This window comes from Gymnoscopelus braueri, assembly GCF_963280865.1.
Source record: "Gymnoscopelus braueri genome assembly, chromosome: 8".
Taxonomy (NCBI): Eukaryota; Metazoa; Chordata; class Actinopteri; order Myctophiformes; family Myctophidae; genus Gymnoscopelus; species Gymnoscopelus braueri.
The window spans coordinates 20,271,550-20,289,366 of record NC_137609.1 but is presented as its reverse complement, the minus strand read 5'-3'; the positions used below and the strand labels follow the sequence as shown (position 1 = coordinate 20,289,366).

The 17,817-nt window shown below is 42.0% G+C and overlaps 1 protein-coding gene across 4 annotated transcripts in view; it reads right to left on the bottom strand.

The window, feature by feature from the left end:
• The window catches only part of arhgap32b (Rho GTPase activating protein 32b), a 106,512-nt gene that overhangs the window by 40,192 nt on the left and 48,503 nt on the right, over positions 1–17,817 (bottom strand). For 3 of the 4 annotated variants that reach the window (XM_080436622.1, XM_080436623.1, XM_080436624.1), the window contains exons 6-9: positions 8,457–8,543; positions 4,430–4,567; positions 2,190–2,282; positions 918–1,040 (exon numbers count right to left, since the gene is read on the bottom strand). In XM_080436622.1, the coding sequence (XP_080292748.1) occupies positions 918–1,040; positions 2,190–2,282; positions 4,430–4,567; positions 8,457–8,543 (441 nt within the window). Of the gene's footprint in view, positions 1–917; positions 1,041–2,189; positions 2,283–4,429; positions 4,568–8,456; positions 8,544–12,629; positions 12,668–17,817 lie in introns of those variants that run through there. The other variant, XM_080436625.1, reaches the window with a different exon arrangement.

The following is a 17,817-nucleotide window of genomic DNA, read 5'->3' as shown; positions in this document are numbered from 1 at the left end:
ATAATTGTTTCCTGAAGGATACTCAAGTGTATATAGTTAGTCAAATGTTCTACAGAGCTAACATTGATCTGTACATTCTGTGAGAATGTATGCAAAATGCATCTATTGTGCGTTCTGTATGTGCATACGCTTAAGCCCTTTTCCCACATGGAATCCATAACATCGCTGGATACAAATATACGGTAGTGGCAGTACGTAATTGTTGCACAAGAGGTGTCTAAAGCATGATGTGAGACTAGGCATTCAGAGACGATAAAAATATGTATATTTTGAGATGCAACAAATATACGAATAAATAAATAGAGATTTCCCCCACAAAATGGCAACCTGGTCGATTGTCAGTGTTCTCCTATGTAATGGAAGTAAAATGTCTGTGCATGTAAAAAAATATTTGACTGCTTTCAGCAAATCTCTTAGTTAGGCCAACATTGTTGTTCTTCTGAAGCACTTTTGTTCATAGAACAAAAACATCGTACATTATAGCAAGCTGACACCTTCGCTCCCACTTCAGCTGCAAGTGAAGAGTTATGTAAATGATACAAGTTTGAGAGTGGGGAATTTGATGGAAATTGACTCCTGTTGCCACATTATGCCAATATAGAACATTGCCAGTGGTTTTAAGGCTTTCAGTGCAAGTGGGAAAGGGGCTATAGTTTACACGAATATGCTTCAGGACTTATTCCTTGCACTGTAATTACACATGCCTCTGAACTGTAGACGCTACTAATATGTCTGTGTACAGTCAATAAACACAATGGGACCTCTATGCTTTACATGAGATGTTCTTGTGTGTCATTTCTAGATATAATATAAACAGCGAATACAGAACTCAAATAGACCGCAGAATATGTCCTGAGGTGTTGGTGTGTTTGCACATGTACGAGCGTTTAATTAACATGTCAAGTCAATTTCGGTACCTCAAATGACAGCTCGTCGGTAGCCTGTGCGATGTAGCGCTTGATGACGTGAGCAGCGGCGATGGCCGGCACGTTTATGGAGGATTCCTCATGGACCAGCAGATGGTTCCCCTTGTTGTCAACCTGGCAATGTACGCAGACAGAAAGGCACACTAGCAATTTGGTAGTTCTGTGACTAGCCAAAAAGACTAATACTTAACCACTTTCAACCTGGTGGCCCTATTTTGGCCATGTCATACCTGTACCTGGCGCCCCTATTTTGGGCATGTCATTATCCTCTTATATTAAAATTGCCTTATAGGTGGAAGGGCACCGGTCTAGTATGACAGAAATGTCATAGAAATACATTTAAAAAAATGTATTTTTCCCCTTTAAAAAATAGTGCAAATAGCAGATCTACAAGTTCACAATACGATGGGCTGTGTGTGAGCTTATAGATCTGATATTTTCAGTGGTTAAACGGTTCGATGAACCTGTCCTACATTTTAAGGACTGGTATCAGTTTCATCTCTGCTATGCCAACGTTCCTGAGATGACGTCAAAGGAACACTATTTAAAAATGTCAACTGTATTTCCGTTTAATTCATTGTATGAAGTGCATTCAACAGCCATCAGTTATACTTGGCATCAGTGCAAGAACTTTGCCTGGTATTTCAATACCCAGAAGTCTTCGCTCTAGCTTCACGTCATTCTCTGACTTGGAATAGCTCAGATTCTTCCTCACCAGCAGTCACTTACTGGGCCATGCAGGGCAGTGGGTGCAGCTGCCTGCATCTCTCGTCATATTACCTCAAGAGTGTACAATGGCTCATACTTGTATGGTTGCATGCACACTCTGCACCACTAACATTCAAAATACGTCAGCAGTGCGTGGAACTAGGTCAACTTTCTGCACTAACACTGAGTGATACAGACAAATATAGCCGGTGTTTTTTTCTTTATGCACTTTATACAATATATGAGATAACATTTGGAAATTGGTGAAGTATTCCTTTAATTAAGCACGCAATTAACACCATCATCAACTATTTCTTAGAGTTGCATTGGTGTGGACTGGCCTTAAAACTGTTTTGTTCAAGGAGTTGCTACTAGTTGCATTGGTGTGGTCTGGCCTTTATTCACTTGAACTTCCATCAGTTCTATTGTTTACCAGTTATTCTTTCTTACTCCCACCTCTCACATACAGAGGAATGAGCTAAACAAAACAAAGTTGATGTTAATTGATACCGAGTTAGAGCAATACTTTCCGATAAGAGGATAGAACCACCATACCTCCATCCATGTGAGGGCTGGCCCACAGTTGATTTGGTTGTCTGCGATGGCAGAAAGTCGGGAGAGGTAAGCCAATAGCATCTGGGAAACTGACTAGCAAGGGGAAAAAGAAGCAAGAAGCCAGTTAAGAGACTCATCAGAGCTACTGGATACTCCCAGTTCACAGAATGTCCTAGTAACAAGCATACATATTATTTGAGCTGATGCTGACAATTGACTGTACCTTCCCAAATGAAGAAGCGATTGCAGTGGCAAGACCCAAGGCTAGTTCTCTTTTTTCTTTGTGACTTAATGGTGGTTTGTTAAACTTTGCACCTCTTAAAAACTATGACCAGGTGCTCTGTAGAGGGCATCAAATACAGCGTCACACTATACAATTAGCCTGGTGACACTTCGAATCCTGACATTGTTCTCATCCGGAACAATTCATCCTATATACACAGCTCTCTAGTTGAGACCCACTTTTGTGTAGTTCAAGCAGCTAATTAACCCCATTATTCTTCAAACCACCCAATTCCCAAGCGACACACACACGCACCTATAAGTCTATGATGAACAGGGGGTGAGCTGGTTTGACCAGTTTGGTTTGGGCCCTGAGAGTCCCATTAGTCTCCTGTGCTTTCAAGCAGATATGGCTTAATCTATTCATTGAAGTTTTGTGTGGTTCAGTATTCAGTATCGGCTTCTCCAGTGCCTCCCATATAACGTCAGAGAGAAATAGATGAAGCATGAGACTTTGCTCTTGTTAGTCAAATCTTAAAAGACATGAAGAAACCCGTTTCTGTAATCGCAAAAGCATTTTATGACACTTGACTTTCAATGCTCTTTTTTGTTGCTAGACAGAATAAAAACCGACCGTATAGAAGGAGTATGAAACAGAATTCTGTCAGTGAAGTAGTACTGATGCTGAAATCACAAACATACCACGTATATCATCTACATTCTATAGTACCTAGCCACTAAAATAATAGGCTTCTCTCAAGTGAAATAAATATACCTAATCACAAAGTCAAACAGTGGCATCAAACATTCCCAACACAGTAAATTGAGTGTGTAGGGTTTATTTAGCACCTGCTTTCAGTCATTTTGACATCTGCATTTAACATTTGCATAGAGATTTGATACCAAGACGTCAGAAAAGGGACAGTAAAATGTGACACGTCGAGTTATGTGTAATTATTCAGACACTAAAGCAAAATTACATGATTGGATTTAAAACAGTGCTAACTTTGCCGCCATCACATGATGGTGTTGTGCGCCGAAAATAGACCAACAAGCTCAGAATATGACGCGGATGTGACGCCTTGTGATCTTGCTTGTAAGTCTGCTATTTTCGGCACGTGACAATGTTTTATCATTTACATTTGAGCTCCACTGACCCACTGTTGGTGGGCATGATGAGGATGCAAACAAATCTGCATAACATTTGCAGTGCATAACCCTGTAGTAATAGTCTCTTCTAAAATTACACTTCTTGTAGCTGTCCATTTGTGGTGGGGTGTGGTCTGATATCGACAGCGGACACAACCTTCTGCCTGCCTCATCGCTACACATTTAACTATGCAGACCGTGCAAGATTTTAATTACTCTGAAAACTAAAGCTAAGTATGGATATCAAGGCTGAAATACAAAGTAAATAGGCTATGGATGAAATAAATAGTTTCCTTTTGGATCTTGAAAATGATTTCATCAGCAATTCGGAAGAGTTCATTTAATTGTCAAAATATATAGCCTACACCAAGTGCATATCGTTGCTATCGGGCAGAAACCTCATATCTCCAAATGTAATCTTTTTATGTTTGTTTTCCCAGTAAACGTATGACCTACTTCATAAATAGCAGATCTACAAGCTCACAACACATCGTAATGCTATTTTCACAATTTTATTTTTTCTAATAATAATAAAAAGGAACGGTTCTGGACATATGAGGTTTCCAACCGACAGCGACAGTATACGCACGTGTGCATCAAGTGTGTGTGCGTTGCAGGCCCGGATTGGACGGTCTGGCACTTCTGGCAGATGCCAGAACGGCCAGGCAGTCTGGGGCCGCGGCCAACCCTAAAACTGAAATAAAGTCACCAAAAACCAAATTTTCAAGCAATTTTTCGCCAATTAACCGCAATTTTTCGGCGCCTGTGCGCTTCGCGCGCGGCCGACCCCCGCTATGGGCCGGTGAAGATCACAAATGCCAGGGCCTATTTTCTGTGCCAGTCCGTGCCTGGTGCGTTGCACGTCTCACCTCTGATTGTTCCGTCAGACTGTCAAAGCGAGGCAGCTCAGGCAGCTGTGAGAAGCGGCGGTCATAGATGCAAAGGTGCAGATGCTTGTCCAGGACACGGAAATCCTCATAGCTGCGCTTCACAATCCAGCTCCGACCCTAAACGACGAGAGGACAAGAAGGTAAATGCACCCAGTAGTAAAAGCAGAGAGCCAGAGAGAACGCTTCAAGAGTCTTTACCACTTAAACCCCATATGGTTTACCCTCAGGGCTCTATAGTGTATTTTCAGTTTTCTGTTATTGTGGGGAAAGCTTTTGGTGAAAGTAGCCGATCGACAAGCTTGGCTACTACGAGCTTGTTGATCTGCTATTTTCTGCGAAGGTCTTCACCACAATATGGTGTTTAAGTGGTTAAAGGAGCATACCAGCGTTTTATTTTACGTGTGGGTGAAATTGTCACTCTTACTTTAATAGGACTTAATTCCTCAAAACCAATTTTCCAAAACCAGTTCTCTTTCCATTACTGAGATATATTGGCCTATTGATGATTGTTAATGAAGGCTGATGCCTCAAAACATATCATAACACCGAAATTAGTGTGGTAGGTTTTGTGTGAATTTTGAAGTGTTTAAGACATGTTTCGAGAGGCATCAGACTTCAATAGCAATCATGAATAGGCAGACATATATCTCTCTTCTTTCTTTTTTTTTATAAAGTGAAATCCTATCAAAGTACGAGTGAAAAAGAACCCACGTGTCAAAAGGGCTGCTATGCCCCTTTAAGCCTAATTTATTCTCTGTTGCAAGATGGTGTCACTCGTTGAAAAGATGTATTAATTAATTATTTTCAATGAGCGACACCATCATTGAAGGGGTGAAATTTATATAAAATAGGAGAAGGAAATATAAGCCAGGAAGAAAGACAAAAAGGAGAGAAATAACACAAGAAACAATAATTAAATGTCCAAGGCTGATTTCTTCTCCTTGCTCCAAGAATTAAGATTGACATTCTTTCTGGTTTAATCTCTGAAAGATGAATAATTCTCCACCAATCCAATTATCTTGTATGAATACAGCTGACACACGGGTGGACTCTTCAAAATGATTCATTTTCTGAAGGTGGTAGAGTATTTGGAGGATAATTAAATTCATTAATTAAATTATTATTAATAATTATGTTTCAGTGCGGTATCTGCTGTACCCAGCAGCATGTTGTTTTATCCGGTGTCTGTAACCCTCTACACTGGAAGCAGGAAACCAAATTAGCTGTGTGTGTGTGTGTGTGTGTGTGTGTGTGTGTGTGTGTGTGTGTGTGTGTGTGTGTGTGTGTGTGTGTGTGTGTGTGTGTGTGTGTGTGTGTGTGTGTGTGTGAGTGAGTGAGGGGGAAACCTCAGAAAGAGGAGAAGAGAAAAAGAGAGAGAGAGAGAGAGAGAGAGAGAGAGAGAGAGAGAGAGAGCGAGAGAGAGAGAGCGAGAGAGAGCATCTTACTATGGTTCACAGCAGAGCACCTTTTAAATGAACTTATCAGCAAGTAAGAAAGTTGGCATGATACAACGAAAATCTTATGTAAGCATCAGCTTTTCAACAAGTAAAACAAGAAAGAGACATAGCTCTTTGGAAAAGTCGCAAAAGTGAGAAATTTCTTCCACCTTCTTGTGGGCCCAAAGTGGACATAAGACAGGGTCTAATAACGGCGATTTGGCCAGACAATGACGTCAGTCATCTATGACCTATCTATGACATACTGTATGTCTTCATATTTGGGGAAGGCTTCAGCCCAATCCGAATGCCATTGACTGCAATTATAAAAATGAAAGCTGAATATTTCAAATATAAAACACATGTGAAAAACTAAATCTACTTCCTTGACCTACTGGAAGCGTGCAGAAGAAATGTGTCACTTAACAGTCCAGCGGTCCAGAGACCATCCCCGGACAAACAAACAGATTTGACACAGACCCTCTTCTAGACATCTAAATTGTCCCTGTACAGACCACCAATCATGTTTTGTAACGATAGAACTTGTTCCTCAAACCAAATTGCTGTCTGTTGGTGAAGTTTCCTCAACCACAGAGATCAGATATCCTTTGTTCATAAAGCTTGGGGGCAGGCATTAAAAATCCTACAAGATAAGTTTCTAAAACTGACTGGATGACCTAATAAAACGTTCCTTTTTTTCCACTTTCTTTTTTGTTAATGGTGATACACTATATACCAGAGGCATGCTTCCTCCGCCCTATTTGTATTTTTGGCATCTAAAATTATCTGTTACAATCTCTTTAAATTATCCATAATAGCACATACAGTCCTTGAGCAAAACCACAGCGTGGTGCTTGCTTGAGTTGTAGCACAATCTGGCAAGGGTCAAGAACTGAGTCCCAGAGGATGTTTGTGAACTTTGCAGAGAGCCAAAAGAAAGCATCCCCAAATCTATGTCTGTGTAAGAATGGCTCCACTGAAACCTACATATGTCTTCCCCTGTTGTGGGTCTCCCCTTACGCAATGTCTCTGTCCTGTTTCCTATTTCCAGTCTCACCTTGTAAGAGTCGTCTCCTCTGTTTTTTGCCCCAATAAATCTGTACAATGCAGTCATCCTTCAAATGCGCTGTTCACCCCAAAACGTCAAGGCTCCCGTGGACTTGTACATTCTGCGTTCAAAGACATTTTCTCATATCAAAGCACTACAATGTGCTTGTACAATCATTGTAAAATGTGGTAATGAAAAGCCTCGAGTGCAAGTGCAAACCATGTCCGCCACATTAAATGCAACTCGGCTTGCAGAAAATCCATCCTCCAGTTATTCCACAGAGTTGTTGCTTCTTATTTTTCATCAAGCAACACAGGCTTCCAAACCTCAAAAGCCCAGATTCAGCAGTGAGAAAAAAAACAAAAAATAAATATAAAAAAGACACTCCAAAAACGTACTTTGATTTGGCCTAGAAAGATCCGTTTGTACTGGGGCCAGGGCTTGAGCGACTGAGACTGCAGTGCTGCACCACTCAACCCACTGATTCTAGTGCAGTTGTAAGCAGCATTGACTGGGGGGGAGCCACCACTGGGGGGGGTGGGGGCGTTCTGTGGGTTTTATGCTGTCCCACTTTTAGATGGTGCTTCCACATACCTTTTTCCTCATTCTGGGTCTGTGGAAGTGAATCACTGTGGCTGTTGCTGTGTTGCTTTCTGTTATACGCTCAAGTATATAAGGCTCAAGGCCAGCTCTTTGCCAGCTTTTTATGGAACGGGGCTGAAGATTTAGCTCTCCTTTTCCAATGGCTGCACAGAGTTGGAATTTCCAAGTGTTGAGCCACATACTTCTTTCTGGCATGGACAAGGTCATGGAAATGGAATATGATCTACAGCATAGGGGAAAATGCGTGAGACCGGATTCAAATTAGTTTGAAGGACCTTGATTCTAGACAATTTCTGTGTGAGTGCATCATGGGTGTGTGTATGTTCCTACTCTTTTGTTCCAAAATGCTATTGTGACCCTCTGTTCACTAAGAAATTCTGTCAACACAAAAACGAATTTCCAAGAGGTTTTTTTCCAACTTTGGTGACTTGCATTTTGACAATCAAATTAAGTGTGGAATTCAAACTTGCTGGGTCATAACTGTGCCAAAGGAGACAACACTCTCCAACACTTTGTTCCAAGACACCTCTCCCCACAACAATCCTGGGGGCAACAATGAGGACGCACAATACCTAGAGGACAGTGAAATAAATGAAAGTTGGAACAGTACTGCACACATTTGACAGACAACATCATCGGACAGACATTGATCTATCGATCACCCATCTGACAGACGCAATCTACCGATTTTCCCAGTCACTCTACATTACAAGTTTCAAAACTCATCTCCATCCCAATAAGCTTCAGCGACATCCCAATGATTTTCATAGACTGGGCCACGTTCATCCAGGTGAATGGAAGGGTATAGGTGTTATTTATGGAAGAGGCTACACCTGTGTGTGTCTTGGTACAGTAGGCATGCATCTCTGCATGACTGATTAAGAATGACTTTGGGACACAGGCGATTCATCTGTCTTACCTGGCAGTAGATCTGGACCAAGTACACCAGCTCCTTGGACTCATAGCCATTCCGTGTCACTTCGCTCTGTTCATCCCCGAGGGACAACTGTAAGAGAGAGAGAGAGATGAAGTGAGACAGAGAGAGTGAGAGAGAGAGAGAGAGAGAGAGAGAGAGAGAGAGAGAGAGAGAGAGAGAGAGAGAGAGAGAGAGAGAGAGAGAGAGAGAGAATTTATATAATCGCCACGTAGGTACAAAACAACAAATAGGAGGCAGAAAACAATAACCCCCAAGCGCACAAACATGGTGCACAGAAATAGACAGCATATGCTGGAAGGAAGGGACATTTGTGATCATGTGTTCCCAGTGGAAGCTTACTAACTGACCACATTTCAATGAAATAATGAATGAGAGGAGGGTGAAGCCGGGAACTATGGCACAGCAGGCAGCCATCTTTCACTGGTCCCCGGTAGACCACCAAGGAAACTAATATATATGTCCATGACCTATAAGCACTGAAATGGGGTCGAAGAGAAGGCTATTAGGATACAATTCTATATAGGCATGTTCCTAGCCGTTTTATATATTTAGCCCTGCCAGCGGCAGGAGGGAAATGTTCTGTCAGTCTGACACTTTGGTCCCAAACAAGTTATCTCAAAAACGACTGGCTGGATTGCCATGGAATTTGCAGTGCACTTTCATGCTCCCGAGAAGATGAACCTTACTGATTTTGATGACCCAATGGCCTTTCCACTGGCGCCACCCGTAGGTGAATACAAGATAACTTAATCTAATGGGTTGGTTGTACGCTGGGCAACAGCTACTGAAAGTGTCTAAGCGGAAGTACAGTAATAGACCAAGAAGTTACGGTGATGCTGTGATGTTTTGATCATAGAGGTTTAGTATTTAAACATCGATTTCCATTTGCCGATGAGGCAACGGAAGGTAACTGCCTGAAGTGAGGAATCGCCATGAAATTCACTGACTATTTTTTTTTACATACACAGATTATCAACAACAATATAACTTTCACGGGAGGATATTTCCTGGTTTTACAGACAAGATACGAGAAAAGCATGGAGGATGAGGAAAACATATTTCTCTACCTGCTGGGTGAAGATATTAAGAAGGGGGTGATTAAAATGAGTCCCTGCAGGGTGATTAAAATGAGTCCCTACAGTATGACATGAAGGCTAATCAAAACAGCTTGTTGGATTACATAATTTTCAAAATAGCCAGCCCACAAAAATGGCTTGTCAAATTCACATTTATTTTTCATTAATAGCAACAACAGAGAACCCAAATTATGAGTAAAAACACGGAAAAGGTGTAAATATTCATGTTATGTGACCTACATTTGACAGACATTTCCAGATCTTTTTCAGACATTTTCAGAATGTTCTCTTCTCTCATTTTAAAGATTATTTACAGTTTACACAGCATTTTCCATGCTTTAGTGAAAGGAAGAGCAAAGAGAGTAGAGAGCGAAAGGTCATCCCATATTTGTTCCAACCCGGAATTAAACCGGGGGGTGTAGCAGTTATGTGGTCCACAAACTGGTTGAGCCACCATGGTCCCCTCATGTATTTGTTTCTTTGTTTTTAGGGGTGGCCTTAATGGTAATCAAATGCCTACCCTGGCAGTGTTGGTGCCATGTTCTATTTATTGAGCCACTTACCAGCTTCACGAGACTATTAATTCTATTACTCACTGTCCTCAAAACAGTCCATCTAGCCAGGAGTAGTGATCAAGTCTCTATACAAAAATATTAATGGATGGATAATAGGCTCTTGATTCAGAGAACAAAGGTAACGTTGTAAATGTTCAAATTTTTCCGGTGTGTTTTCACTTGTGTCATCATGCAGACAGAGAAAAGAAACTCTCCCCTCCTGAGACAAAAACATAAAAAGCGAGACCGATGGTATTAAAGTGCTATAGGACGGTCCACCAAACAGACATTGTCTAAACATTGACATGGGGCCAGGGAGAGGGGAAGCACACATGGAAGTGTTTTTGTTCCCATTAAAGTTGCCTTGATTTAAAGAGAGCTGTTAATAGAGGGGTGGGGGGGGAGAAGTCTGTGGTGTGTACAGTGTGTCTCTCCCCAAGACACAAACTACTGTAATATAAGAGAAAACATCACTTTCCTTCGATCTCTTAATTATCTGCAGTAAGCAACTAGATTTAGCACTTCCAACATTACGCTATCAAAACAAAACAAAAAACAACCCAAGAACAATATTTTCTCAGCAAAACCAACCAGGACAATAAAAAGTGTAGAACCTGAAATGCAATGCCAAACGGGCAGACATTCAAGCAGTGTAATGCTTTCTCCTATTTCAATGTGAGGGTTTTCAGAGTCTGGATGCTCGCTTCTGAAGGCATGGAAAGCCGCCCCAATCAATGACAACCAGTGATTTAGTCGCAATACAGTAATGTACACTGTATGTGTTCTACACTGCAGCACTATATCTACACATACTTACACAACATCAAAATCTAGCCATAAAGGTTTTCATAAAGGATGGAATGGTTCAGAAACACATAACAAAGTAAAAGTGGCATTGCAAAGCCTATATTTGATATTTGTCAAAGGATATAAAGATGGATGTTAGCAAAACCCACCTGATTACTTTCAGCCAACAGTTGAAATAGATCCTTAAAGGGATAGTTCATCCCAAAAAAATATTTGTTTCTATCGATTAGTCACCCCATGGAGACTTGAATTCATGGTTATTTTTTGTTTTGTTTTGTCGCATTCCTAAGCCAATAATTTGATGACCAGCGGACCGGTAGGTAGTGGTTCCGGAACCGCTGCAGGTTATCAGTCATTCATCAGCCCTCCCCGTTCATTGCAGACATGGCGTTGCGTCATCAGCATGCATTCAGCTACCCACTGGCAAGCTGACGTCCAGTACCACCAATGGTGAACTGGATGTGACTTCCCACAAGCGTGAATTTATTTTGCTATGCAAATAAAGAGAGCCTTTCTGCGAATTTGTCCCATACCACTGCATCGCTATCCAGCAACTACTGCATGGGGAGATATGAACCATTAAGGAAGTGATGTGTGTGTCTCTGAAGACACATTAAGCAGTGTTCACAGCCTATAGAGGTGACTTTTGCATGCATTCTAGGATGTGGCTCACTGAATTTGTGTCATCTGAACCTGTTGGCACACACAGGCTTTCCATAATAGGACACATTGTATTATAGAACATGTAGTGTATTAAAGTTGGTCAAACTTGAGGCGGAAGTATAGGTGAATGGACGTAGCAAAGGTTCGCCTTCAAAACAAGTTTCAGTGGACAATTATTTTCATACGTCGTTTTTTTTGTTCATCCATCGCTAAGCTAAGTACCACACAGGTTTTTCTTTGTGTGTACTTATTTCACGGAACTTGCTGAGATGCATCAGCAGTACAGTATATGTTGAGCTTCTTCTAAATGGCAGTTTTATCTGTATTATTACATTATGGGTTGAATTATGTTGTTAATAACAAAGAAAAGGCTATCCAGCCCAAGATGTAACAACTTATTCAATTCCAATAAGTTATTACACTTTTGGCAAAATTGTTATTATGTTATGAGCTCACAATTGTGTACATTTTGGGTCGATTATTGTCTTTGAGATTAGTCATTACATTTCAGGCAAAATATGTTATTACGTTTCAGGTTCAGAATTTCATTATACTTCAGCTTGGGCTTTATTAAAATATATTTAATTACATTTTGGCCCATTGTTACAATTTGTTTTCTTATTACGTTTCAGGCCTCAGACTGTATGGTAGTCTGTTATTTTGAGAGAGGATGCCAAAACTATATAATCAGAAGCCAATTTGTGCTATCCCTCTATATGCAAATGAGCTGTGACAGTCATATTTCACTGCGAGCATTTTAATGGGCTTTGGAGACACACAGGCACAAGGCTGAAACCATCATCTGACCCCTATACAGACCAGCAGCATGGTAATTAGGAGAAATGGGTATACGAAAAGGAGAGAGTAACATCGACAGAATGACAAGAGATAGAAAGACATAAACAGTAAAGTACTCAGTGTTAATATCCATTTGTAACTCTGAGGGTGTACAAATGTATCCAAATGGACCCTTATGGGTCCATTCGGATACATTTGTTTACTCTCTGTGTTAAATTAACTCTGAGGATTTTTTTCAGTGTACACGTTGTACTCACAGTAGCCAATTCCTGTCTCTGCTTACTCCCGGTACAGTTCCTACAGCTGACTTCCTTTCATGCCATGAAGCTGAGCGCTGAAGTGCACGACCCTCTGACACCTGTCCCCCTGAGCCGCTATCTCTCTCAGCATGTGGGTGTGTTTGAGAGTGTGTGTGGGCACGCACGCCCCGACCCGCAAACCCCTGCTCCGCTGGCCCACAACGCGATTCCACTCGGCAGGACAACAACACAAACGGCAGCTCTCTGCTCCTTCTGACACACAGTGCAAAGTCCTCCCTTTGTGGGACTCAGAGAGAGGAGGGACGCAGCGATGTCAACCTCTGAGCTCTTGGAGGTGGAAGATGAAAGGTGGTGGTTTGAAGGATTCCTAGACGGGACAGCGATCACCCCCTCCATTTTGTCCTCTCTCCTATCCCACCGTTGTGTTGTCTCATATTTGTTCCTTTTTAAAAATTCTGTCTGGCTGGCTTTCCGGGTGGCCTGTGCCTGAATACAACTTTCTTAATGGCCAATAGTTTGCAGAATGAAGGCACGCGGGAAACGGCAGATAGAGGGGGAAAAAAAATCTATGTTCCTGATCCTCTGTTTCCTCAACCTCCTCACCGTGTGCTTTCTCGGTCCCTTCGCCACATGCTATTCTCTCTCCCTTTTTTTCTTCCTCTTTTCCACTCAGACATACTAGCTCACCCCTCCCCCCTCTCTCTCTCTCTTCTCTTCTCCTCTCCCCCTCTCTGGTTGGTACGTTCCCTGGGACAAAGAGCAGAGATGGAGAGGGAGCCAAAAGAAACAGAGGGGAGGGGTGGAGGGCAGGGCAGGAGGTGAATGAGAAAGAACGATGCACTTGCAGGAGAGTATTTTTTTCCTCCTCTTCCCCACACGTGCCTGACGTGTCTTCCCTCTCTTCCATTGTCCTCTATTTTATTGGCACTGCAGGGAGCACACCCAATAGTGAGTACAGCTTCCTTCATATAGAGAACTACCATCAACAAATCCTCTTGGAGAATAATGAACAATCTTCTCAGAAGCATTCAGGGAACAAATCTATACACAATATTAAAGAGCCAATGCAAATGGGTAAAATATTCATATTGCTCTCTAGGGATTAAGCAGAGTGCTGTCCACAGTGTTAGGGTTTGAATCAACGCTGGCTCACCCCCTTCAAGTCACACGTTTGGTCACGTTTGCCCCAACAAGTCACAATATGACTTTTGGGGGTGAGACAAGTGTTGTTTGAATCCATGTCCTCCACCCAGGGCTGTTGTTGTGCATGTTACTTCAACCTGACAGTAAGAGAAGAGGCCACTCAGACTCCAGGCACTGGTGAAACCCTCAACACTGCCTCAACAATTACAATAATACACAGTATATATCATACAGTGTGGTTGCTATCCATCTTTGTGGTTAGCAAAGGTTGAGCTGCGCCTTGGAAACTGTCCTTTCTTTGTCTTTCCCACTGGTGCGGCAGTCAAAGCAAAAAGTCACAAAACAACAGGGAAGGACTCAGACACAGAAACTAGAAAAAGTGCTCCTCGGAGCACAGGTCTCCGCCAGGTCAGGTAGGTTATTTGAGGCATTTTGTTCAAAAAATGTGTTTTGCTAAATTAGACCTGCTGGTGGCGCTATAACAGGCCAATGTTAAAAGGGTGGCATTTGTTCTTTAGAAACTTTAGATGTGAATCTTAGCCAATCAGGATGGAATATGACAAATCTGTCTTGATCACATGACTATAGAGATTATGTGTACTGATTTGCGTGAAATTTTGATAAAATCGGAAGGAGTAATATAAAGAAATATGTTTAAGTCGGCCTCCTGGTGGCGCTATAAAAGGCAGATGTGAAAAATGCTCAAGGTTTTTCATTGACCTCTAGGGAGTGCGCATTAGGGGTGTCAGAAAAAATCGATTCGAATACGAATCGCGATTCTACTGTTGGATTTTCAAAAAATCGTTTAAAAAAAAATATATATATATATAATTACAATTATAAAAGCTACATAAATGTACTCTGCTCTCATGCCAGCAGACTGGAGTAGATCCTGAAATCCTATGTTTTGAATCAAGAATCGTTTTGAATCGAGAATCGTTTTGAATCGAGAATCGTTTGGAAAAAAACTTTTTTGAATCGGAAAAAAACTTTTTTGAATCGAGAATCGTTTGTTTTGAAAAAATCTGAATCGTGACCCCAAGAATCGGAATCGAGTCGTGAGATAGCAGAAGATTCATATAAAGTTCTACACAGATCGGTGCAGTTATCGGTAAAAACACGAATCGGCCTGTTATAGCGCCACCATGAGGCTGATTAGAAAATGTCAAGTGGCATTTCTTCCTCAGCATAGTGGGAATGTGCGTGCAAAGTTGCAAGGAAATTGCATGCTGTGTTCATAATTTGAGGCATTTTGTTCAAAACGGAGCAGTCCTGCAAACTTTGGAAGCCATTTTTAGCCAATCAGGATGGAATAGGAAAAATCTGAAAAACCTGTTTCGGCCTGGCGGAGACAATAAAGAGATACAACTATAACTAAGCCTTGATTGCACACTTCATTGGAAGATCCAAGTAGAGGTAGAGGTAGAGTCACATCAACTATTGTCAGTGCATGATCTTCCAATGAAGTCTGATCTCTTTATTTCTGTGTGCGAGTTCTTCTCTGTTCTTTTGTGCTATCCATTTTCTTCACTGGTGAAGGACAGTCACCAAAAATAAAACTTTACCCACCATTCTCCAAAACTCACTCCCTGGTTGCAACCATAGAAATGAAACCAACAAAGAGTAAAGAAAAACGTGGGTTCCATCAGCTGTGATGACATCATATGTGCCATCGATACCCATATGAGATAGATTAAAAGGTCTATGCTGGAGTGGAGAATGGAAAGGCCAACAGCCAGCCAGCCAGCCACACTGGAGAGTCAGAGCCAAGGGAACTGCACTGGGCCTGCATTAGTGAGAAAGTTCTTCCTTTAGCTGGCTTGATCACATGGAAACAGGCTGTATTTGTGTGTGTGTGTGTGTGTGTGTGTGTGTGTGTGCGTGCGTGCGTGCGTGCGTGCGTGCGTGCGTGCGTGCGTGCGTGCGTGCGTGCGTGCGTGCGTGCGTGCGTGCGTGCGTGCGTGCGTGCGTGCGTGCGTGCGTGCGTGCGTGCGTGGGTGCGTGCGTGTGTTCTCTCTCAACAAGAAAAAGTGCCTTTTGGGCATTTGGTCCGTTTCTACCTGAAAGCCCCCCATACCCCCCCACACAAACGCACCCCACACAGCCTAGCATACCACCCCCCCCATAACCCTGCATATCCCCCATGTGCTTTTCATCTTCCCATCCCCTTACTACCTAAAAGCCCTGCATACCCCAAGTGTAATTGTAATTGTCTCCGCCAGGCCGAAAGGCATGGCGAGAGAGTATGTTTTGCACCCTGTCCGTCCGTCCGTGTGTCCGTCCGTCCGTGTCCATCTGTCTGTGAACAGCTAATCTCCGGCACTGTTGGCCCGCTCGCTGCAAAACTGTGCACACACACTCCCTGGATGCCAATTCAGAACCTCTGCCCCAAATGTTTCACATGGGCCTGTTATAGCGCCACCAGGAGACATCACGCAAATCGGTACACAGTATCTCTATAGTCATGTGATCAACACGGATCTGTCCGATTTTCCATATTACATCCTGATTGGCTAAGATTGGCTTCCAAAGTTTGCAGGATTGGTTTGTTTTGAACAAAATGCCTCAAATCATCAACGCAGCATGCAATTTCCGTGAAATTGTGCACGCACATTCCCACTAGGCCGAGGAAGAAATGCCACTTGAAAATGTTCAAATCAGCTTCATGGTGTCGCTATAAAAGACCGATTTGCATTTTTACCTATAACTGCACCGATCTGCGTGAAACTTTGCACACACTCTCCCTAGAGGCCAAGGATAAACCTTTGCCCTGCATTTTTCACATCTGCCTTTTAGAGCGCCACCAGGAGGCTGACTTTTGTAAAACTATTTTTTTGCTATTACTCCTTCAAATTCTGTCCAAAAATCACGCAAATCGGTACACATGATCTCTATAGTCATGTGATCAAGATATTTCATATTCCATCCTAATTGGCTAACATTGGCTTCCAAAGTTTGCTGGATAGGTCAGTTTCAACAAAATGCCTCAAACGCAACCTGCGATTTCTGTGAAATTTTGCACACACATTCCCACTAGGCCGAGGACGAAATGCCACCCTTTTCACATTGGCCTGTTATAGCGCCACCAGCAGGTCTAATTTAGCAAAACAAATTTTTGGAACAAAATGCCTCAAATCATGAATGCAGTATCCGATTGCTGTGCATGAACATGCAGTACCTGGCCATTCTAATCTTAATGCTACCTTCTGTCTTTTCTAGATATTGGGTTAACATATCATACATAGATATTAAGCTTTAATTTAGCTTTTAATTTATCTGACAATGTGTCAAAGGAGTAGCTGTGCAAATATCTACATCACTAAGTGCATTTCAACTACTTGATTTAAAAACTTGGTCAAAATGTGTCAAAACACAAGCCAACATGAAAGGTTTCTGCTTCTGAAAATCTACTTGAAAGCAGTTTTATTTGAACACGAAGGCTTTGATTAATATCCTTGTTGCTATTGCAACCTGCACTTCAGCCAAAATGGAGTGATGATATGGAATGAAATTTCATTCCATACTGCCCGGATACTGCCCCTCACTGTTACAGAACAACTACCCAGGAAATAAAGAAATGTGTTGAGCTGTTAAAAGCCACCACTAAGCCAATACTGTCCCATCCTGCTATCCTGAAATAGCATTAAACAAGACACTCTGAGCTGTGAGACATATCCCTCAATTACTGGAGCTGCAGAGGATCAAAATATCAAATCATTTTCTACTACAAGTCTAGCTATAAATATCAGATGATAATCCAATGGTGACCCAGTTCATTCAGCTCTCAACTCTGTCACTATGCCGGTGACAGTTTGGACTGATTTACCGACACAGCCAAAGCCACATGTGAGAAGGTCAAAGGTTGTCATGGCAGCAATGATAATGGAAGTTCAAGACAGTAACACAAGGCAAATCTCTATTTTCTATCCTTCTTGGACTTTATCTCAATTAATTAAAGGTAGCGGAAGTGATTTTCTTTTGTGAAAATAAGTGTTAAATAGCTCTATATTCTGATAGTACTCATTGCTATAGAGTGTTTGTT